This window comes from Passer montanus, unplaced genomic scaffold (assembly GCF_014805655.1).
Source record: "Passer montanus isolate IOZ18808 unplaced genomic scaffold, ASM1480565v1 scaffold35, whole genome shotgun sequence".
In the NCBI taxonomy this organism is placed as follows: Eukaryota; Metazoa; Chordata; class Aves; order Passeriformes; family Passeridae; genus Passer; species Passer montanus.
In genome coordinates this window covers 6,341,122-6,365,400 of record NW_024368263.1, presented here as the reverse complement: position 1 = coordinate 6,365,400, position 24,279 = coordinate 6,341,122, and the positions used below count along the sequence as shown (strand labels likewise).

General features: G+C 44.6%; 1 protein-coding gene across 2 annotated transcripts in view; it reads left to right on the top strand.

Moving 5' to 3' along the window:
* The window catches only part of PRKCA (protein kinase C alpha), a 146,482-nt gene extending 129,631 nt beyond the window's left edge, over positions 1–16,851 (top strand). The window contains exons 15-18 of one of the 2 annotated variants that reach the window (XM_039715914.1): positions 1,938–2,018; positions 3,386–3,493; positions 5,904–6,044; positions 10,527–16,851. In XM_039715914.1, the coding sequence (XP_039571848.1) occupies positions 1,938–2,018; positions 3,386–3,493; positions 5,904–6,044; positions 10,527–10,691 (495 nt within the window). In that variant the 3' untranslated portion in view covers positions 10,692–16,851. The remainder of the gene's footprint in view (positions 1–1,937; positions 2,019–3,385; positions 3,494–5,903; positions 6,045–10,526) is intronic. The other variant, XM_039715915.1, reaches the window with a different exon arrangement.
* The last annotated feature ends 7,428 nt before the right edge of the window (positions 16,852–24,279 follow it).

Sequence of the window (24,279 nt, the reverse complement as noted above, 5' to 3'; positions counted from 1 at the left end):
CCTGGCTGCCAGGTACAGAACCTTGGCAGTGTGGCAGCATTCTCCTTCTCACTGCTGTGGATCCATTTTTTCTCATTTGCTAATTGAAAGAAGCTGTTCCTCCCAAAACCACATACCTGGACTGCACTTGTTGTACAAAACGTTCTGCCCTTACAAAACAATGACCTGAAAAATATCCCCTTTTTATATAAAATATTCTGTTCCATAAGGCAGGAAGACATTGTCAGAGAAGGACTGAGGATGAAATGTTTTGTCATTTTCTGTGTGTAAAGGCCAGTATTTTTCCTGGATGAAACTTTGAAAGTGCTTGGTGTTTCAAAAGGCAATATTGATTTAATAAATCAAAAGGCAGGAACTTACTGGTGATAGAAATGAAGGGAGGAGAGTAACCAAGTATGTCACTATAGGATGAAATGAATGTTGCTTGGTGTTTCAAAAGGCAATATTGATTTAATAAATCAAAAGGCAGGAACTTACTGGTGATAGAAATGAAGGGAGAGTAACCAAGTATGTCACTATAAGATGAAATGAATGCCCCAAGTATGTATTTTTGAGCCCATATTACTGCTAAGAGACAACTAATATGGACTGCCTTTCTGTAGGGTCTTCCAGATGAGAATCTTGTTATTATCTCTGCTTGTCTAATACATTCCAAAGCACAATTGATTTTGAAATCCTTTGGTTAGAAACATTGCAGTAATTTTTAAATTATGTGCTGCTGTATCTCAGGCAAGGACATATATCCACACAGAGACCATAATTTTATTTAGTAGCCAGGCAGTCCTGCTTTATTGCACTGGTGACTCACTATTTTCCTGAGCAACTACAGAACTTGGCAGTTCAACTTCTCTTTCAGACTACTAAAAAATTTAGGATGTGTGATGTGTACTTGACTGGGCAATTTATTTCACAAAGAACAGAAACACGAGCAAACAGGAAAACGAAATGCAAGCCCCTCTGGAGTTCTGCCTGATCAGCTCCCTGCTCATTCCAGAGGAGCAGAGATGTTGGAGTCAAAGGCTCTGCTGCTGCCTTCAGTGGGGATGGGCAGGGACTGGGCTGTCCTGCATCCCTTCCCAATTCACAGTATCCCTTCACAGTTGTTTGGAAAGATCTGAGGAGCACCTGCACCTCCAAACTCCCCCACACCATCACCAAATGCAGCTCTTAAATAAATGAACTCTGATCTCTGAGGAGGCCCTGAGTGAAGAGGATGACGCAGGAGGCGACCTGGGTGCTGCTGCCACTTGCAGCCTTTCCCTGTGTCAGAACTCAATTTGTACTGCTCTGTGAGTCAGATGTGATCCCAGAGCGTGCAAAATATTTGACATTTCCATTAGTCTGGGCAGCAGAACCCCCTTTCTTTTTGGTGTAGCTGGTATTTCATCCTGAGTATCACAATCATGCAGCTTGGGAAAACTTAACTGAGGTTTTTCAAGTTTTGCTCTTTTCCTAAGTTTTTATTCCTTTTACAGCAGAACAAAAATATAAATATTGAAAAGAAAGGTTTAATTATTGATAGTCCATAAGTTAAGTGAGCCTCATGATTTCAGACTTTGACACAAACACTTGGGATAATGGTTTTGCCTTGTCTCCTGCATTGTGCTGCCATACTTCCTCCTTTGCCCTCAAATGCACAAGTCTGAGCTGTATTTTCCAAGATATCAGGGTACCCAAGGGCGTGGGTTGGTTTAGCCTAACACTTGCAAAACAATCTAACTCCCACTGAAACCCGTGATTAGCTGGAGTGAGGATTACAGGATTGTCTTTCTAGCATTTTTCAAGGAAATCTGTCCTTCTCTGCATGTCACAGATGTACCTAATGCTGGGGTTAGTTAACACAAGGGTTTTTCCTTTCATTTTTTGGTGGGGTTTTTTTTGTGATTATTTTGTGATTATTTTATTTTTCTGATTATTTTGTTGTGATTATTTTGCAGATTATTGCTTACCAGCCCTATGGGAAGTCTGTGGATTGGTGGGCATATGGTGTGCTGCTCTATGAGATGTTGGCTGGTCAGGTAAGATTCCCCCTCCTGTGCTCTATGTGGCCTCCTCCTGCCCTCCAAGGCTGCTCTGTTTCAAGGCTCCCTAAAGGCTGAGACCATTACAGGATAGGATTGAAGCCTTTCATTCTGCTGTTATCTCCTTGTACTCTTGACTGACTCAACTGTGAATGTATTTAGGCTTTAAGCTCTTTATGTTGCACCCACATAATCAAGCTCTGCCTTTGAATACAGCTCCTTTGTACTGCAATAATGTTATAAATAGCCATCTTCAGAATTGAAAGGGAGACACTTGAGCAGGAAAATGCATGTCAAGTGGAAGAAATACCATTTAGGAGTTTGAAACCACAGGGAAGCATAATAAGAGTGTGTATAAGCTCTGCATTGCAGTTAAGTCCCAAGAATACAGTTTTTGTACTGTATGTCCTGGGGGTAAAATTTGGGTCTCAGCACTTGGAAATGTGCTCAGTTACAGACCCCTCATTCTGCACAGTTAATGAGAGGCTGCTCTGAGTCACTCGGGTGGGGAAGCAGCACTGTGCTGCAAGAAATGGCAGAAAAGCACCAACTTGAAGGAGTTCTCTTAGTCTTGAGTGGAAAAAGATTCCTGCAGTTGGCTTTCAGGGAGTGTTAGGTACAGGCAGGAATTTCCCAAGCTTAAAACATACATCTGCAACAAATGCCTTTAAGAGTTCCTCTGCAAAATTCCAGTGGACATTTAAAAAGTTTTAGTGTGTAGCAACTGCAGCTGTTAACATTTGCAGGCTGGGTTGCAGATATTGGCCCTCTGAATGCTTTGGAGGAAAGGAGATTTATCATTAGCTGGTCTTGCACAGGGCCCATATCCTGGAGATTTATCCATGGGCACTTTCCCACCCCTGCATTTCAAAATACAGTGCAGCCCTTTCTTGTGATAGTCTCAGCAGCAGAATCTACAGCCGAGACATAAAACAAACTGGAGTTTAACTGGAATTAAGCGAGGAATGGATATACCTTAGCACAAGGTAACTGAAAGTTATTCTCCAAACTTTACCCTTTGAAGTATTTTGCCTGTCTGGTGCACAGTAGCTTTAAAAACTGATTAAAGCTGATAACAAAGATAATCCTGCACAAATTTCATTAACCTGGCTGCCATTCTGGGGACAGAAATGAACATTTCTCCTTGATTTTAATCTGAGACTGTCAAACACTAAGCTTCTGGGTCAGCAGATATCCAGGCTGCAGATTGCTGTGGGTTTGGGGCTGTTCCTGGACCAGGAGCACTGCTGTATATGGATCTCTTTGGGCATGGTGTTGTCATGCCACTTCATAAAAAGTGGAGAATTTAAAAGCACAAAAAGGAAAACTCAGTAAGTTACTCACTTTTGATTTATTTTCAACAGCCTCCATTTGATGGGGAAGACGAAGACGAACTATTCCAGTCCATAATGGAGCATAATGTTTCCTACCCAAAATCACTGTCCAAAGAAGCAGTCTCCATCTGCAAGGGGGTGAGATAAAATGTTATTTATCACTAAGTTCCTTTTTGGCAGTCCTTGTGAGTCACTGGGTTTGCCTGGCTCTGACACAGCACTGTAGTATTTTAAAGTGCAACTTCTGTCAGGCCGTGCTGAGCTGTGTTGTCACTTGGTGTCACTGGTAAGTGCTGGGCTCTTCCCACTGTGCCTGTTTGTTTTATAGAAAGAACAAATGTCAGAATCAGTGGCTGCCAAATCCAGAGCAGAATTTATAAACAGGACCATGGTGTGAAGAGTCTCCCCCTGCTTTGCCTCTCGCCCCATGGCAGCACAGGCCTGATTCTGCAGGGTGAGATTTCTCAGCTTGGCTGGAGATAGTCCAGCCAGTCCTCAGCCCAGAATGCCTAATGACAGGATCAGAGCTCAGGAGTTTAGGAGAATCATTTTTAAATGTAGGTGAAGATGAGCTTGTGTGAAAATCTTTAGCATAAATTCAAGGAAACCATAGGGAAATTCTGACCCAGTGGTACTTGTGTGGCCAAAAATTGGCCTTAGATACTAAATTATTTTTTTTTCTTTTACTTTTGAGGAAAATAATAGATTTGGCTTCAGGGGATTAGCTTAGGAAAAAAGAATTCATTTGACTTTCCTTTGATTCCATGTGATTCTCCAGAGCACCATCAGTCTGCAGCTTTTCCAATTCACCGCCTGTAATGGGTTATTTGATGTCTGACTTACACTGATAAAACACCACTGCACTTAGTTAATTTGGTATTTACAGTCTTCCTATCCTTTTCAACCATTTATGAAGTATTATACATGAGCTGGATATTAGTCCATTAAAGAAATCATCAAGGAAAAGGTGTTTGGAACAAGAAGGTAAAATGAAAGACTGTGCTAATTTTGGAGCTTGTCCCAGTGTAGATGTGCTGGCCAACAAAAAATAAACATGATGTATTTTTGTAAAGTACATTCAGATTGCTGCTTTGTCGTGACAATCACATATTCAAACAGCACAGTCTGAACCTGATGAAATTGCCCTGTTTTCAGCTCCTGTTGCTGCTTCTGTGTGCTCATGTCAAGGGAGGGCAGAAAGCTAAAATTACCCTGCACCTTGAGATTTCAGGCAAGTCTCTGTGATACTGACATGTTCTTCATCTGCTAAACTGACAAATTGATCTCAGGTTTCAGTGGGAGTTTTTTCTGAGCTGAGAAGTCAGTATGAGAAAGTTTCTGACCCTTGCAGTCAGTGGTAGCTCAGCAATCCTAGGACTGGGCACCACTGGGCAAGACAAATGTGCCCACTCTGCTCTTGGAATTGATTCGTCTGCTTGACCTCCATTCCACTGATTGAGAGTTTGTTGGTTTTGGTAAATGCAGCAACTTTGGAAAGAATTAAAACTACTGGAATCAATACTCCCATTTTCTTTTATCACAGACTGTTAAAGCAAGAGGTTTGGAAAAGGTAACAAAAATGGGAATGTTGCTGTTAATCTTGAAGAAGGCTGTGATTCCTGCCCAGTGCACAGCTGCTTCCCAAACCTGCTTAGAGTCACTTTAATTTTAGGTTCAAAATTGGAATCAGATCAACTCAACATTTGGGAGGAGACTAAAGTGGTACTGAGGTTTTAAGAAGATCTGTTGAGATATCACTCCCAGCAGTACATTAATCATATATAATTTGTAAAAGAGCTTTAAAAAGTCCCCACGAAACTGGAAGTGAGAGTTTAAGGCTACATTGCACAATTCCCAATGTACACACCAATTGGAAAATGCTGAGGAACTTGTTAATTAGGGAGCACATTCCAGTTTGTAATCACGCCAGGCTGGTGGATTTGGGGCTGGTTTGTTTCCCCAGGTCTGTTTAATCTCTGTAACTGGGTATGGTATTGACCAGGATGTCATTAAGAATGCAAGGGAGGAAACACAGATTAGATGTTGTCAGCTGGGTGCCAAAGAATTGGAGGCTCTGTAATGAGATGTCTTGAACAAGCCCCAGAAAAATGAAATGGGAGTGTGGGGGGTGGTACTTCATGGAGCTTTAGTGCATTGGAATTGATGATGTTTAATTGATTGTTGAGATAGGGCAGGAGATGATCTGGAGATCTGTAAGACTGAACTGAGAGGCTGGAGGTGAAATTCAGGAGTGAGTTATGAGGCAGCAGGGATGGCAGCATGTCCTGGGCACCACCTGCACCTCCAGCAGCAACCTCTGCCCAGTGGGAAAAATTTCCCCAGTGAAGCCCCTAATTCTGCTGCTGATTTGCTGTCCCCAGTGATGAAGCAAGAAAATTCTTCCAAAAAATCATTTCAGCTTTTCAAAACTATTTTATTAGCAGTGTGTATCTTCAGGAGAGGAGCAAGAGCATTGCAGGCAGGGGGAAGTCCTTCTCACTTTCCTTCCAGCATTAAACCAATTTGTTTGGTGTTTTCTCCCCAACAGCTGATGACTAAACATCCTGCAAAACGCCTTGGCTGTGGCCTGGAAGGTGAAAGAGACATCAGGGAACATGCTTTCTTCAGGAGAATTGACTGGGAAAAATTGGAGAACAGAGAGATTCAGCCACCTTTCAAACCTAAAGTGGTGAGTGAGATGCCAGAGGTCCAGAGGCCTCACTGCCCCATCTGGGTCACCAAAACTGATGCTTTAAGGAGCTGGAACAGAGGCTAGATGAGTTAAGGGGAATAAAGAGGATATTTATTGAAGAGCCTTCAAAGGCCACACCCTGGCAGTACCAGAGCCACAGTCGTGGCTCCAAGATGGAAGCAAAAGAGAGCTTGGTCACAAGATCTCACATTTTTATAAGTTCTGATCCATTTGCATCTTGGAGTTCATTGTCCAGTTCCAGCTTTAGCCCATCCACTCCCATCCTGCTTGTTTTTCTCTCTGCAGCCCACGGGGTTTGTGCTCTTGGGCTGAGATTTGGATCATTTGTCCTTGGTGCCCAGCTGGAGCAGGAATTGTTTTGTGTCCCTGCTCTGTGCAGAGAGCTCAGCATCCCCTGATGTGAACCCAGACCCATACACTAAAGTAGCACAGAACCTGAAAAGCAGAAAACCCAAAACCTGAGGCATCATTTCCCTCACAGGCTGTGGCTGCAGCCCTGCTCCCCAAGGGTGGGACTGCTGCTGCAGATCTGGGGCATGGCTGAAACGAGGCCATTTGGTGAGGACAGAGCTGTCTGTGAGCCCGTCCTGTTTTGGTGTAACCTGGGGAACTTTGTGCCTTGAAAAAAGCCTCGCAGTGGTTTGAGGCCTCCCTGGGTGGTCACACACCACGTGAGGAGCTGAACACAGGGAAAATTGGCACATCCACATCAGCCACTTGAGACTGATCAAAAATGAGGTTAACGACTGTCTACTCTGAGCAGCATCTAAAGTCAGGATCTGACTGAGGGATGGGGATTAGAGGGGTGAATTTCCTCCTTGGTTGGCTGCCCAGCACAGGGGGTTTTATTCCCCATCCTACGCCAGTGTCTGCTCAGTTTGCAATATTAATCCCTGGTTTATTTCCCATGTTCATTTCTGGTTTGCACACATGTATCTACAGGAACATCTTAGAAATCCAAGTAAAAGGAAAGATGTCCTTACCCTGAGGTCTGTTTGCATAATAGAATTGGAAGAGCTTTGCTTGTTGAGCCAGAGTTTCTTTCAGCATGTACTGTGCTTCATTGACAGGCAAAGAGAAGAGTTTGCACACAAAAACACAAGCTTTAAGGAACAGCTGTAAATTGTTGTGTCCTAACATTGAACCTTTCTTCTCTAACCCTTTTATTTTTCAGCTGAGAGTCCTGGCTGCCTTTAGCACTTCAGGTGTAGGATGACTGCTCTTACACTGATTTATTTGCCAATACAGACATACCACTGTCTGTCACAAACACATGAAAAGAGGGATGCCAATACCACTATTCTTCTGAATTATTCTTCACTTTTTTCATACAAATGACTTTTTTTTTAATGAACAGGAGGAGAGTTGAAGCTGAGAAGGGTGTTTATTGCTAAAGGAAATACCTTTTTGCTACAGTGGGGATTTTGCAGGCAGGGAAGGGTGTAAATAAGTGAAGAACTTGTGTGGTGCTGCCAGCCAACCCTTCCCCAGGGCTGGCTGTGCAAAGGGGAGCTCTTAGAGCTTATTTTATTTGAGATTTTTATTACATGCTTCTCAAGTCAAATTTAAAGCTGATCATAAAGCACATCTACCTTCACATCTGTAAGTTTTATTAGCTCGGGAGCTGGGTGCTTAGACTCTCCTTGAAGTTAAAAGTAACACCAGCATGAAGGTGCTGAAAGCTTGAAGTGTGGTTTGGTTCCACCAGAGCTTCCTGGCAGGTCCTGGCTCCTCCTCAGAGCAGCTGTGCTCTGTCTCCCTGGTTATCATGACCTGGTTTGTTTGCACAGGCTGCTATTAAAACACACCGAGGCGGATTCACACAGAGCCCAACTCTCCTGGACAAAAATAACTTAAAATGCAAGTCAGTATTTACATACCCTGTGCACAACTCATTTATGGTGATTGCTGATTCTATTTGTATCAGTATCATACAGTTATAGAACCATTTAGATTGGAAAAGACCCTTAAAGTCATTGATTTCCAGCCATTATCCCAGAACTGCCGAGCCCACCACTAACCCTAAACACCACATCTACACAAGTTTTAAATCCCTCCAGGGATGGATATTGATTTTAGAAAGCAAAAAACACACAACCCTTAATCTGTTTGAAAACATGGATGTATTTATAGGCTTTGTTTGGGGTGATATTTTTTGGGAAACCTTTGTAGGTACATCTTCTCTAGGACATGCTTTCCTGCAGGAATAATCCTGCTCCTTCCACAATCCTCACTCAAACACAGAGCTGCAGATTTTGGGTCAGCAGTTGGGTGCTGTAAATAACATGTTCCCTTCCAGATTGACATTTCACAGGTTATAGGCATAGACTGATTATTTGGCAAGGACGTTTTACTCTTATTTCCAAGTTTAGGGGTTTGAGGAGTTCTGAAATTTCAGTTGGGCTCTAGTACTGCTTTAAGGTTCAGTGCTACTCTTTAATGTGAAGACAAAAACATAATTTAAGACACAAATTTATTTATAGTTTCTCTATTTGCACCCAAAACATGCCCACATTTAATGTGATTTATTTCTTAGCCTCTGCTAGCCTAAGCAATGGGAGAGACCTAATGGTCTCAGGAGCTTTGGGTTCAATGTCCAGCGTGTTTGAACACTTTCCATTTGCTGAAAAAAAGAAGAAGGGAAAAATTTAAAAAAGAAAGAAAATAGCATCATTTTTATTCCAGGATGATGCTTATCTGTAGAACATCTTTTTAGCAAAAATTTCCTTTTTAGCAATAAAAAAAATCTCCTTTTCTGGCTGCTCTGAGCTGGCTGTTGTTCCTCTAAATTAATTCTACTTAATTTGGGGCTACATGCCAATAATTCAAGGGTTTTCTCCTTGTCAAAGTTCAGCTCTTTCCATTCTTGTTTTCCAGAGATTCTGTCCCAAAATGCAGAGGCTCATGGGGTACCAGGGCATTCCATGAGAGGTGCAGAACCCTGGAGAAAGCAGAGCCCTGTTAGCTTGACCGTGGTGCAGTGTCCCTGTGCTGGTGTTCTTCCAGGGCTGGACAAGTGTCCTCTGTGAGCACTGGGCTCCAGGACCTGAGCTTGTGGTCTGGAATAGGAACCAACGTGTCCCTGAGGCAGCAGAAGTTCTTGACAGCTCAGCTCAGATGGCAGGGCCAGCCCAGCACCTGCCAGGTGCTCTGTGGGAAGGTTGGAAACTCTGCCTGGGCTGTTTCCAAACCTCTCACTCTGAATCCCCTCAGTGGGCCCCTCTGCAGTGCTCCTCCTACAAATGCTCAGATTTAGCCATGTTGCATTAATTCAGAAAAAAATCAATATTTTATATTGGTCTCTTGCACGAGCCAAATTCTGCCCTTTCCAAGTTATCCTCTGAGTCTGAAGATAATAATGGAATTTCACCCTTTATATCCACATGCAGGGATGCTGAAGGGATGGCTAGAGAGGAAAGGGTGAGAAGCAATGGGAAGAAACATTCACTGCCTTTATCCCACACCTGCTTTGTCCAAAGATCTGTTACAGTAGTTTTGAGATGAGCACATTTACCAGTTTCCTCCTTACCTCTCCACAATATTCAATGCCTAATTTTCCTCAAATATTCTTTTTTTTTTCTTTCACATAAGCTAATTTCATTCTGGTTCCACCTTCCTATTTTTTAGCATGCTTCTGATCATACTTCCCTGCTTATCAAGTATTTTCTGCATTTCTCCAAACTCTTCTTTCTACAAACCTGGTTTCTTTTGTTTTCTGTTCTGAAGGAGTTGTGCTCAGGCTGTAGCTGTATTTAACCCCCTTCTTGGCTGGACTTTGCCCAAAAATGAGTCTCATAAGAAAATAAAGGAGGAAACCTGTGATAGCAAGTTTTGGAACAAGGACCTGTCCTGGGATGTGCTCCCTGCCCAGCCCTTCTGCCATCCCAAGGACTGAGACCTTGCTATAATTTATTAATTTATAGGAGTTCAGTGAATGTATAGGAATCTAGGAATTTCTAAATTTATTAATAAAAATAAATTTATGAATTTCTAGGAATTCAGTTCAGAGCCTGTTCAGTGGAGACTGAAAGCACATAAATGAATTGCATTAAGTTTTTTGCAAATCATAAAGGAAGCAGAGACTAACACGAAAATTTAATTTTGTACGATAAGGCTTTTAAAAAGAATGAAACAACTTGACAAAGAAAGTGCCTCTTGCCAACATATGTTTATCAAAATATTTCCCTCTTCCTTTTGTATCCCAGTAATGCTGAATATTTAAACCTCTTTATCTCGTCACCTCATGCTGATGGATGGAAACCTTTCTGACTGCTTTTTTTCAGGATTCAGCTATTAAAACTTCACTGTTTGTCTGGGGTTTTTTGTGTCAAAATATCTGAAAAGAAAATTTTCCCTCAACTACTCATAAGAAACATGCCTTGCATGTATCCTGACAACTCTGCTGTTGTATTGCTGACTTTTCTCAACCTTTTTTTCTGCTTTTCTCTCTCCTTGCAGTGCGGCAAAGGGGCTGAAAACTTCGATAAGTTCTTCACACGAGGACAGCCGGTGTTGACGCCTCCAGATCAGCTGGTCATTGCCAACATAGACCAAACAGATTTTGAAGGGTTCTCTTACGTCAACCCCCAGTTCATGCACCCCCTTGTAGAAAATGTAGCATGAAACAGCAGAACAAATCCCGCCGTGGGGAGCAGTTGTAACCTTACAATTTTTAGGCTTTCGCCTCGTTGATTCCATTTGGGCCTGGAAATTGTAGGGTTAGAGGGTGGAAGATGAGGGAAGGGCCACTTAGTCAGGATTTGGGCTTTGCAGCAGCAGTGTTGTCTTAGCAGGAGATAAATTAGTGTACGGTGCCCACTTTTTCTTCTGGAAGTCACCACTGACTTGTCGAAACTTACCCACGTTTTGGTACGTTCTATATTTTGTAACTTCCCACTGTCCTTTTGCTCCCTTTTCCACTCCGTTGTGTTGGAAAATCATCTGACACGTGGTCTGAATGAGAAGCCACCTCGGGTATCTGTTCCTTGGGGGTGGATGTTGGGACGTGGGAGCTCCTCCCTGCGCTCCCGGAGACCTCGGGGGCAGCACCAGAGACTGAGCAGGGTCAGCTCCACGGGGAGAGGCATTGCAAAAACATCACTGCAAGTGTTTGCTAAATATAGCAGGAAAAAAAATAGTTGGGAATGGGTGGGAGGGGGGATGAAATCAAATTAGACCCCAAGGCTTGGTGAACCAATCCTGTGAAATCCCAAATGAAAGCTCTGGGGTGGTGGCCACGTCTCTAGGATTTGTGCTAGGAGTAGCATGTGATAAACTCGAGGGTGAAATTTTGTCTTTCATAATAATAATAATAATGATAATAGTAATAATTTTAATAATACTTTTGTGAATTTTTAATCTCCATGAGATTATTCTGTGATCCAGGGTGCCATTGTCTGTTCAGTTGGTTTCATTTACACCACTCCTCAAGTTTACTGTTAACTGGTTCTAATACCAATATTTTACTATGAAATTTATTAACCTGGAATGTAAAACAAAACTGTAATTCCTTATATCTTATTTACATGTGTTTATTTATAGTCTGCAGTGTAGGACAGTAAATTGAAGAAAGCATTATGTAGACTAAATTAACAAAAAATACAGCCCCAAGTGACTTCCTGATTTCTCCAGAATAACTCATGAAAATCAAGTGAGATTTAGTCTTAAATAATCGGTTTTAATTCAGAAAACTTTGGGCTGTAGAATAATCAAGCCTGAAAAAAGCAGCACCTAAAACTTGTTTTATTGATAGAATGGAATTTAATACGTTTTACATATGCTTCATGCAATGAATTTTGCATGTTTAGTAATAACTCTTAATAATAAGGGTTAATAATAAGCAGATCTATATTATTGACATAATCGTATCAAGCATAAAAAGAGTATTATAAAAATTTTATAAAACAACTTGTGCTTTATTTGTGAAAGTTCTTGTTCCGAATGACACCATTTAGATTTAGCTAAATGTTTTCTTGCTATTGTTTTGATTTTTACTTTAGGTTTTGAATATTGTTACTGGCTTAGGGTATAATCTCTTTTTTTTAAAGTAGATATACTTTTAAATAATAATTGCTACCTGCAGGTTTTATACGAGGTTCAATTAGGCTTTCATTTCACATCTGCTTATTACTTGCAGAGAAGGAAATAGACTTTATTTGCAATGATGAACACTGTAATTAATGCAATCTTCTCCTCTCCTATCACTTAGATAAAAGATTTTGATATTTCCTCTTATTACTTACCAGAAGATATTAACTCAAATATCGGTAAATAATGTTTTGTGCATATTTTGGTTTTGTTACCGCATGTAAAATAGTAGTTGGTGCATTTCCCTTTTTTTTTCCTCTCCTGCCTTGATCCCATTAGCAGCCACAGGCACTTTTTGTGTCAGATGTGCATGATGATGCCAGAAGCATGATGTCTCTGTTGCTGCATGCAGACTGATTACAATTTTTCCAGCATGTAAACATATTCAAAAAGTAAGATATTTGCCATAAAATACTTCAATTTATACTAGAATATGTAATGGGGTGGGGTGGGAGGGCAGGGCAACCTACTTTCTAATCATCTTTTACGACAATAAAACATGGAACCTGTGCCAAAGATTCTGTCAGAAAGATGCAATCCTGCCAGGTGGGAGCCAGAGGGGTGGGGGTGGCCTGGGGGTGACCGGGGGGAGCTGGGCACTTGTTGAGGGAGACGTGGCTGGATGTGAAGGGTGACAGTGTGGAGCTTCTGCGCCTGCAGGGCCCTTGGGAAACGTGGCTTTGGGGCCAGGATGTGCCATTTCCACACTCCAGAAGTCCAATTGTTGCCCTCAGTCCTTTTGTACCCCCAGCTCCCACGGGGAGCATCTTGGAGTGATCCACCGCTGACGTTCCAAGGTGTGGCTCACCAGGGGCGTTGGCAACTGACAGGAACTCAGATCATTGCCTAAACAAACAGGACTCCAAACTTCTCAAACATTTTAGGAGTAAGATTTTTAAACTGTTCTGTGTCAAGTATGTTGTCATCCAAACTGGGAGTTCATTTTCTCCTTTGTGTATTATGTACTTCAAAAACGACGGTATTCACCATAAAGCATGTGACCTAATGCAGCATTCATGATTTTTCTTTTTTTTTTTTTCCTGAATATTATTAGCCTGGCAATGTTTAGTAAAATGCTGTAGAAGACAATAGATCGAATTTAGATTACAGATTACTGAGTCTCACATTTTAATAAAGAAGGGGCTCTTAGCTATGCCAGTCTGCCAAGAGGTGCCATTGTGTTTGTTTTATAAAATGTGAAGTGAAAAAGACACTTTGAAAAAAGGAAAATATAGGGAGAAATACCAGCATACAGGTTTGGGGAGTAAGCAAAGCAGAACAGGGGGAGAATTGAGCCAAGCCAGAAACCAGGCAGGAGCTCCCTTGAGTAGATGCTGCCACAGTTCTGTTTTCCTGATGAAATCTGAGTTTTCCAAGGATGTCCCATTGCTGGCACAGCTGTGACAGTCGGTGCTGTTCACACCAGGACACAGTGTCACAGGGCTGCTCTGACACTGGGACTGGGCTGCTCGTTTTCTGGCTGCTTCTCATACCCAGTTTCTTCAGCCCTTGTGTTTGTCTCCCAGTTTTTCTGACGTAGAAGCAGAAATTCCTCTTTAAAGTCGTTACCTCAGGTCCCCGGGCTTGTGACAGACGTGCTGTCTTCTGGAGGTTCCTGAAGCACTTAGGAAAAGGTACTGTGAACTCATGGGTTCTGCAGGAGCAAGGCAGGCTGGATAAAGCAGGGATTTGTTGTGTTACCCCTCACTGCTCTTCCTGATGCCCTCAGATGCTCTGACCTTTCCCGAGAACCCCCGCAGGCTGCTCAGAATCCAGAAACTTACCATGCAAGGAAAACCTGAAGAATCCAGCCAGAACTTTCATATCTTTTTAGAGACAGATGTTATTTATATAATATTTTTCACAAGATGTGGTTTTCTAGAGAACATGTATCAACAGAAGGAGAGGCATTAGAACTGCTTCTCTTTCACTTGTGTTTGATAGCAAGTGTAATCCCAACACCCACGTTGCCACCAAGATTCCCAAAAGGCAAATTGAAAATTGTACTGCACTGAAGCTGGGGTGGAAGTTTTGGGAGCTGTAATTAAAAATTGTACTGCACTGAAGCTGGGGTGGAAGTTTTGGGAGCTGTGTTTCCATCCCTGTGCTGGAGTCCCAGATGGTTCCAGGGCAGCCCCATTCCTGCCAGGAGGGGCACAGGTTTGCCATGTAAAACTTCCAAGGGGTTTTCAGGGATCAAATGGGACTTAACTGGCTCCTAGGCAAATTCTGACATTATTCAGGCATCTGGATGCTTTTGTGACCAGAGCAGGGTGGTGGGATTCCAGGACAACCATTTCACCCACTGGCCAGGCTCGGTGCTATGAGCAGGGTTGGGACATATGTGAGAAAGAGAGAGCACATTCCTATGATAAAATAGTCTTTCCAAATCCAGTATGGAGGAGAAATTAAATTTAGCTTTCTAATTCTTCATTCTTTCCAGAAATACAATTGAATTTCCTTTTACAAACTGAAGAAAGTTCTTCTGGAAATCAGCTGTTAGTTAAAAAAAAAACTCATCACATTTGAATGCTGCTGGCCTTTGAAATCCATCCTGTCTTTTGAGGTGAATCCAATTGAGTAATGCTGGGCTTCTATAAAATTAATAAGGTCGAGCAAGAGAGGAACTTGTCTTCTACCTGGGAAGATGACACATCCAAGGGTGGAGTGGTACCAGTTGAAAAGTGTTTTCTGAGCCAGTGCCTCTGGATGCAATCCCAGTTAAATGCCATAGGAGACACATGCAGTGAGCAGGGGGAAGATCCTCCTTATTGTGCAAAGCATAGCATTGGAAATAATTAATAATAATAATAATAATCCAATAATAAAGCTTTGCTACAAGTAGAAAGCATATGTACAGTATATCGAGTTTACAGTAGGCTTTTGGACCTGCCAGGAAACTTCTGGAAATATTTAATGTGATTTTCAGTTCTTTTAGTCATTAGCATAAGTTATTGTACATAGGGTTTTGTCTCTTTGCAAACGTGAGTGTGGGCTGTGTTTGATGTGTCCCCTCTGCAGGTGGGCACTGAGCTGCCAAGTAGTCAAAAAGTAGACAAGCTAAAAAGCACTTTTTTCCTTCAGCCCCTCACTCACAGACAGGATCTGAAATAGCTGAGTTGCAGAAATAAGATTTGACTCCATAAACATGCATCTCACTGTGCCAGTAACAATTGGGAATTAAATAGCCTTATCTTGAATAATGATCGTGCACTACAGCCTCCTGTTCCCAGGAACTCCTTGAGAGGGAGAGGCCTCTTGTCAACCTCTGCCTCACCTCACCCGTAGAGTGGGGCAATAACACTGACTGACCCCACAGGGAGGGGTGAGCACTTCTTAGGCAATGTTTCTAATTCACTTTTAACCTGAAAAGAGTTGTGTAAGTATTATTATCATTTTTACTATTAAATCAGCTTCTCGGATTCACATGGTACTGCTGGCTATACCATGCTGTTTCTACCTTTTTATAGAACTTTAGTAACTCTGCTGAAACCGTTTGAAGAGAAATAAAATCAGATCTGACACGTTTCTTACAGAATCTGGAGTCCAGCTTTTGTACCTGGAGTCAGGGTGTGATGGGGAGTGATGCTTGCTGATTGTGTGGGTCAGCTGCACTTACCTCTTTTCCAGCTACTGAGATTTTTATGTGCAATTTAAAAATTCCGTGTGGATGGAAGTCTTAGCAGAACTGATAATTGGAGGGGGAGATTCCCTTTGGGTAAATAAAGTCAGCACAGCTGTTTTTTAGCACCGTTTTTACTGACTCCTGCTGAAGGAGGAGCTCTGTTCTTTGTGCAGTTGGTTTGTCCGTGACAGGTCGATATCTTCTGTTGATATTTTAATGTATTTCTGTGTTGTAAATGTGTCCTTGTGCTTCTTTTTTTTTTCCTTTTCTGTGACACTGTAGTTCAAATTTAAAAGAAAACTGCTCCAGAAGCTGTTTTTTCCTTCCACTGATGTCAGTTGACCTAAATAAATAAATTAAGTCTGTTAATGATTTGAAACAGTGCAGGATGAGTAGCAACAACATTGACACAGCTGCCATTGGAGCTCATTTCTCACTGGTTACACTGGACACTCTGCAGCTGATGTTTCATTAGTTTTATAATTAATAATGTCAGGGACGTTTTAATAGAAAGGAAAGTGATGTTCATGATCTTCACAAACGTTTTCCTGAGAACCATTTGGATTTCTTTTCCTTCTCTCTGAACCCCTTGGGGTGGCACTGCCAAGGGCTCCGTCCTTCCAGAGCTTCACACACTCCTGGCTTAAAAATCTTAAAATTAACAAACCAAAACCACTACAGCTTCTGAGGCACCCAGGGAACCACAGAGCTCCCTGGGTGCTGAGTGCTTGGCCAACAGTCCCAATTCACTGAAAATATTAATTATATTGTGTGTTTGTACCCACTGTTGGCCTTGGAGTATAAAAACAATGCTCTTGCAGGGGTAATAAAAATTTAATATATGGCTCGTTCCCCAAACCTTTCACTTGTTCTCTCCTATGTTATCAAAATGTATGTAAAAAAAAAAAAATTCAACAAAATGAAGTCCATTAGCTCTTTCTAAAATGTGCATTCCTCAACACTCTGTGGTTTTGCACAACAATACAGAGAACACCTGAAACTTCTCAAATGACTGTATGCTACTTAATTTTTTTAAACATGAAGTAATCCCACCTTGAACTCATTAATATTTTTAATATTCTTTTAAGACCCAAATGTTGTATTTATATAGAGGAGAACATTATTTATTTTCATATCATTTATCTGCAAGATTCTACCAGCAAATTTGGAGTTGCCATTCATTTTTCAAAAGATTTTAAAAAAACCCAACCATTGGAAGTGTAGTGGGCAAGACTGATGTACAAATTACAGCTTTTTTTTTTTTGTTTTTTTCATAATTCACAGTATCTTCAATCTTTGTTTGCATGAAATGCTTTTGTTAAGTATTAATTGTAGTTCCAAAGCAAGTGTGTATGAATAAAAATACTGATCATTACTTTTGTGAGAGTTTGGTCTGCCTTGATGAAATTTCCTTTCAAAATTGACTCCCCCAGGCCAAGAGGCTGCAGAGAGGTTGGTGTGAGCAGCCACAGAAATTGCCCAGTCTGGACCCTGATTCTTCAGAGACAGAATTTTAACCTGGGTTTTTGGTTTTAATTTTTGTCAATGAGTTTGTTAATGAAAGGTGTGTCTGGAAGAGGATTTCTGTGTGCCGACCTCGGTGGTGCTGGGCTGCTCCAGGTGTGGGAGCCAAAGGGAAAAACAGCCCCAGGAGCCAAAGGAGGTCTCAGATTGGAGGGTTTGGTTCAAAGCTTGATGTGGGACTTGGTGCTGGGGGGATGTGCCCTCCTTGGGAGCAGCCAGACCCAAAAACCTCAAATTCAATTTGTCTCTGAGTGTGGGAGGCCGGGTTGGTTCATTCCACCCTCTGCTGCTTCCTCCTGGGAGGAGGGGCTGTTCAGTGACTGATAGTCTAAAATTCCCAGCATCCAGAACTCCAACAGGCAAAATTAAAGGAAAATCCTTTCATTTTGATCCTTGATGACCCTCAGAGCCCCACCTGGGTGATGAAAAATCTGATTTAGCACTCCTGGTTTTCCCTTGGGCTCCTGGGGACCTCTCAGTCCCACCAGCCCCGTCCACCCCACGTCCCCAGCCTCGCTCACACTGACATCATTGGTTTTCAAAACTTGAAAGCAATGTCCAAATATTGTGACAGCTTGACAGACAGCTCCCTTTCCTGCCTGCTCTCACAGGATTGAAGCTCATGCTGATTCAGTTACTGGGTTTGTTTCGTTTGCAGAAGTCTGGCTGAGTTTGCCCTGAGGAATGGCTGAAATTCTGGGTTTTTTTCCAAAGAGCCAGTGTTTCCAGGCTACTTCACATCTGTGCTCAGCTTCTGAAGCCCATGAACACATCTCAGACCTTGGGAGCTTTCTGTAGAGCAGAACAGGGACTTTGGGGACACATCCCTGCCCTGAGCTCGTGGACACAGAGCTGGTGCCTCCAGGGCAGGAGGAAGGGGGTCCTGAGCTCTCCATTCTTCCAGAGCTGCCCCTCCAGCCCCTTGGCTGGCCAGGATTTGTGGCCAAACCACCACAGTGCCCACCCAAGGGGCTGTTGGCTTTTGGGGTGACAGCTTGGACATGCGATTCTGAACTGTCCCCTTGGGGAAAAACAAGAGCTGTGGGTGGCTGGCATGGACTCACAGGGGTGGGAGAGCCTCTGGGTACCCCATGGCCACACTGCACCCTCCCACCTCAGCCTGGTGGTCTCATGAGCAGGACAATCCCCCAGCTCCCCGTGGGATCTGTCAGCTGTCACAAGAGGGTGGTGAGAGCCTGCGTGGGCTGCTTTGGGCTGTGGGAAAGGGGAAAATGCCTCTAACAGTGCATCTTTGACTCTTTCTAAGCAGGCAAGATTCAGCTGGTGGTTCTGGGGAAAATGAAGTGTTAACAGCTCCTGCAGGAGAGGCTGAAGCTCTCCGTGCCTGCCACATCCATGTTTGAGAGCATCTCCATCAGGAATATTTCCAGCACCATAAATCACATCAAGTGTTCGTGCCTGCCTCCCCCAGCCCCAGCCTCTCTTCAGAGATTTGGGTGTTTGATTCAGAAATCTCAGAACATTTTTGCAGAGCTGGTGTGTGAGCTGCAAATAAAACCAGCTCCTCCGAGAACTGCTTGGGTAGCTGAAATGATGACTGCATTAATTACCACGAGGTAATTATAATCCACCTGCTCCCTGGGGAGCTGTGGTAAAGCAAAGGCAAATCAATCAGGGGCCCAAATCAGGACAGCTGTTGACATGTGTGGATGGCTTGTCCTCAAAGGGATGTTTTTCCCTGGCTGCATCTGTCCCTTGTCACCTTCCCAAAGTGGTGCTGCCCCAAAGAAATGGGGATGGGATGGGGAGACCAGTCAGTGGCAGGGCTGGACCCACAGACTTACCTGTAAAGGTGGGTTTTATTACTCTTTTTTCCTTCTTTCCCAAAAGAAGGGCATGGGATGAGGCAGATCTCATGGGAAATGAGTCAAGGCTGTCTCCTTCTCTGGGGACTGGCTGCATTTGCTGCCAGGGTGACAGTGTCAGACAGCAGCTGCCACTTCCAGTGCTCATTACTGGTCCCTGAGTCAGTGCCTGACATCCTACCCCAGCAGAGGTTGTTGCACAGTCTGATGAGGGACAGGAAATAATTCCAAAGCCAATTTACAGCACACTACCTGGGTGAGAAAAGAAAAAAAAAAAAAAAAAGCCAAAGAAACAACCCCACAGTGGAAGTTTGCTTAGAAATACTTTAGATCTTACTCTTGCCCACCAAGGGTGCCAAAAATCACATGTATGTTTACATGCTGGGAATGAATTTGGGAATGAATTTTGTGTGTGTGTCTGAGAGAGAGGGAGTTTGGTCCACATCTGTTCCTATCTTCTCTATTTTTCCTATTTGGGCCATGATCCATCCCCCCTTACCTTGCTCCTCTATTCAGAACACTTCATAAAACCCAGTGCCCAAAACAGGGAGACTTCCTAATCCATATAAAACACTCTGCAACAATTTATTTAAAACCTCATTAAAGCTTCAACATTTCCAGGGACACCTCCAGAAAAACATTCTTTTAACAGGATGCATTTGCTCCTCCTTCAAGTGTAGCTGTGTCTGGGACACTGATGAGGTGTGATTTCAGGGAAAATCCACCAGAAACAGCTATGAAAGCAACCAGCAAGGACAGAAGGAAGGAAAGGCCAGCAGTGAGAGCAACCCAAAACCCCTTGGATCAGCTCCTGGTACTTTTGGGATAAGTCATTTAGCATTCTTGTGCCTGATTGACACTAACATCATTAAAAGCTTGGTAATGAATTTCAGTGCTATATAAATCACACGGAAAACTATTACCTTTAATACAAGCGTTACGAGGCTTTAATAATTAATGTCATCTAAACTTCTTTCCAAAACATGACCTTTGAAATCAGATTGCTGTGGCCAGAGCCATCCCTCATCCTGCAGGCAGCTGCTTTCCAGCCAGCCTGGCAGCTGCAGTGGGGCTGTGCTGGGGAGCCTGGATGGCCCCAGGTCCAGGAGCAGCTCCCAGAGGGAGCCTGTGCTGGTGGGATCTCCACTCCTTGTGCAGCAGGATGACAGAAAACACCAGCAGTGATTAAAAAAAGCACTGCCAGCATCATTCCAGCGTGTCTCGTTGTAGGGACTGCCCTGCAGGTGAAAGGGGGAGGTGTGGGCACTCCCTGCTCGTTCCTGCTCCTTTCCCCGGTGTGGGGATGCTCAGATCCCCGGGCAGCCCCGGGGTGCTGGTGCCTGCCAGCCCTGGAGCACCACGGGGCTGAAGGCTGCACCTGGAAAACTCCTGAACTGGCACATCCTCCTCTTTTATCAGCTCAGTTTAGCCCCAGATGATGGCAGAGGGTATTTTATTTTAAATAAAATCTCTAACTTCCATTCACACGTGTGCCTTTGTTGTTTTGTGAGTCAGAGCTGCTCGGGGAGGCTGCGAAAGGCTCCACACATTTATTTTTTTTCAGGCTTTCACACAGCATGTGGGTGCTGGGTTAAAAATAATGTGGCACCTCTCCTTGAGCTTCCTCCCAAGCAGCGGATCCAGGCAGAGGGATGTGCAGGGGAAACGGCAAATGGAGCTGCAGCTCCAACAGCCCACGGAGTTAATTCCTTTAATTTAGTCATGGTGCAAGCGGGATGTGAAAACCCTCCCAGAGAGAGGGGAAGGGCTGGTGTTCTTTGGTGCTGGGAGTTCTACGTCTTTCCCTGTTTTCAGTGTTTGAAAAATAAAGCCACAAGGCTGCTGGGGTAAGGAGCAGAAGTTGTGCTGAGCTCCTTCCACACCTGCAGCAGCCCATCCCACCTGCACAGTGCAGAGTGCTGCAGCTCTGCATCCCAAAGCCAAGCTGCCGCTGCCAGTTTTGCTGCCCAGTGTGAAACACCCCACAAACACCATCCACGAGAGACAAAAGTCCCTGAAGTCTCCCTCAGCAAGTGGTTCCCAGGCTGTGGGAGCTGCCCTGTGCGTTCCCTGGCCGTGGTGCTGGGGCTGCTCTGCCTCTGCCCCGCTGCCTCCCGAGCCTCCCCCCGGCCCTGCTGCCACCAAATGACACAAACAGCAAGAGCTGAACAGCTGGCACAGAGCATCCTTCACCTCCCACACCAGTCACAGCAGCTCCAGCACCCCAGCCTGTTGCACTCACCTGCTCGGGCAAGCACTGGAACCGCTGGCTGAGGCTGGCCTCCCCTCCCTGTGCCCAAAATGCTTCTCCCAGCCTGGTGTGCAGGTAAAATTGCTCAGTAGGCTGTTGTCTGACATCAGAGCAGAGCCATGGCTGGGCTCAGGGGTGGCTGCCCTTTGCTGGGTGGATTTGCTGTCCAAATAATTCAGCACAGAACAAATTTGAGGCAATAGGAGGGGAGTCAAACCTGAGGTTTCATAGCAGCTGGTGGCCCAAGCTGACAGAACCAGACCTTTTATTTCATAATAACCTGAGTGCCTTCAAGGCAGCTTCTGTTGATAGGGAAAAGACCAGGGAAAAGCGTCCCTGCAGATGTCACCTGTCAGCATCAAGCTCCTGTAGCTGAAATGAGACGTGCCCACCACCCCCAGTGCGCTGCTGCCAGCCCAGGGAGAGCTGCTGGAATGAATCACTTCTGTTCCGAGCCACTAATGAAGCTCAAATCCCTCCTCAGTAATAAGGTTTGACCTTGGGAGCATCCTAAAAGCTGCTGCTGAGGTGTCCATGGAGCTTCAAGCTTCCACACTGATTAAAGAGTGGTACAAAAGGTGCTGCAGTGGCCAAGGGCTGGCAGAGCTGCTGTGGCTGGGGCAGAGCCCAGCCCTGCAGAGTCTGGCACAGCTGTGGAACATCCTGACCTGGGCAAGGTCCCAGCCAGCTTCACTTGCCCCACGTGTAGCTGTGGAGGAGGATCCACAGGAGGAAATAGCCAGAATGAGCAGTGAAAAGTGGGGAAGGGAAAAATGATGCTGCCAGCTGGTGTTATGTGAAACAATAAACTAAAACAGCTATTGCAGCACTTGGCAAAGTCCTGCCCCAAGGCTTGGGGGGATGCTGAGAAGATGCAAAGTGCTGATTGTCCTGTGTGGGACAAGCTTCTGTCCAAGAGAAGGATTTTCCACTTCTCTGGTTTTCCCATCATCAGGGAAGAACATGTCATGGGGAGGAATTCTGGAGAGCTGCTAATGAGGTGGGAGAGTTCAGCAGTGCTGCTGGGCTTTTGGGAGGCATCGCTGGAGCTCTCTTTGATCCTGGCCCTGGATGCCTGTGGGAAACACTCCTGGTGTGAGTGCTGGCGTTGAGCACGGGCTTTGCCAGGGCAGCAGCTGCTGTGTGGGACAAGCAGCAGCAGCAGCAAATCCACCCCAGGGCTTCAGTGCAGCTACATCTGCATGGAAGCAAAGGGGAGGGGGAGAAGCTGAAGCTCCAAATGTGTATTTCTAATTGATTATATGCATGGCTGCTGGGGGCCTCTCACACTGTGTGGTTAATTATGTCACTGTGTGAGCTGCAGCTTTATTTGTGCTGCACTCCAATGATCCTGCCCAGAGCCCAGGCAGCAGCAGAGCAGGTTGTCTGTCAAGAAAAATGAAGGTCTGCTTTGTTTGGGTTTCTTTTTAATGATACAGAGAAAAGAAGAACGATGAACAGCCAATTACTGTGATAAAATCATCTACCCTGATAGCACATGGGGAACATCCAGCTCTAACAAGCCTCCTGTAGATTTGTGATTGCACTGGCAATTCCCTGCTCATGATCTCCATCCCAGGGAACTTCTTTCTCCTGGGATCCCCAGAGGGTATCGCCCCACTGGCTGCCTTTTCCAGTGCAGAATCTATTCTGCTGACCAAATCCCTGCTTTGTCCTTCCTGTCAAACCCCCAAGGGATTTGCTGCTTTAAATTGTTCCTCAAATGGGAATAAGAGCCCAGGAAAACATGCTGAATTCACTATAATTTAAGTATTGCTGTAACTTTGTATGAAAGAACTTATTATTTAAGTTATATAAGTTATGGTATGAGTTTTATAAGTATAAATAACCAGAAACCTCTTACTGGGAGGCAGTTTTCTACCAGTCTGGATCTGGAACTTGCCTATTTTGGTCTCCACCATGTTCTGGTTGAAGAAATCCAAACCTCCACATCTGCATCAGCTTCTGCTCTTTCTGTAAATCAAGCAGAGCTCACCAAGCCTGAGCACACGGCTCCATTGATTCCAAACAAGCCACCCAACAACACCTCCTCCGCATCTCAGATCTCACTTTATTTTCAGTTTTTCTATTTAAAGCATTGGTGTTTTTCTAGCTGGGGACGCCTCGGCAAAGATGCAGCACGTTTTAGCCAGGAGCTGGGGACTGTGGTGTGTGAGCAAAGCCCCTGCAGAGGATGAGCTGTCCCTGCAGAAATTTCCATACAGTCCCGAGCTCCAGGTGCTGGGATGGGATCCATGAGCTCCCTGGGCCCTGCTCCTCCTGCAGCAGAGTTCCTGCATGGTGTGTGATCCTTTTCTTGTCCTTCCTGCTCTATCCAAGGAAGCATCCCATTGCTGGACACTTCCATGGAGCTGCTTCATTCTTCTTGGCTCTGCCTGTCATGGTCGATGTGTTTTGGCTGAATCACCCAGCCTGGCAGGGTTTTCCAGAGCCCACAGCATCTGCCCCTGTGTCCCTGTCTCCTTTAGCCCTGGCTCTCTCCTGCCTCGGTGGCAGCCCTGCCAAGCTGGCTCCGCAGCACGCTGGAATTGCTGCCCCCAGCCCTCCGCGCTGTCTCCGTGTCCTCAGCCGTGCTTTCCACACTGCTGAGCCAGCTGCCCCTTCCCCGGTCCCAAAGGAGCCGCGTCCCGGGGAGAGCAGCCCCCAGCGCTCGGAGCGGAGTTTTTGCAGGTGTGGGGTGCGGGGAAGGGGGGAGGCACAGAGGGGCAGGAGCAGGGCTGGATCCCACCCCTGCCCCAGTGCCCGTAACAGCGCAGGGGTGGAAGCAGGAGAAGGGAAAGGAGGAAAAACGCGGAGAATAGAGGGAAAGTGGGGAAATCCAGGGAAAGGAGAGGCAGGAATGGGGAAAGGGGGATAGAGGGAAGTGAGCGGGGAATG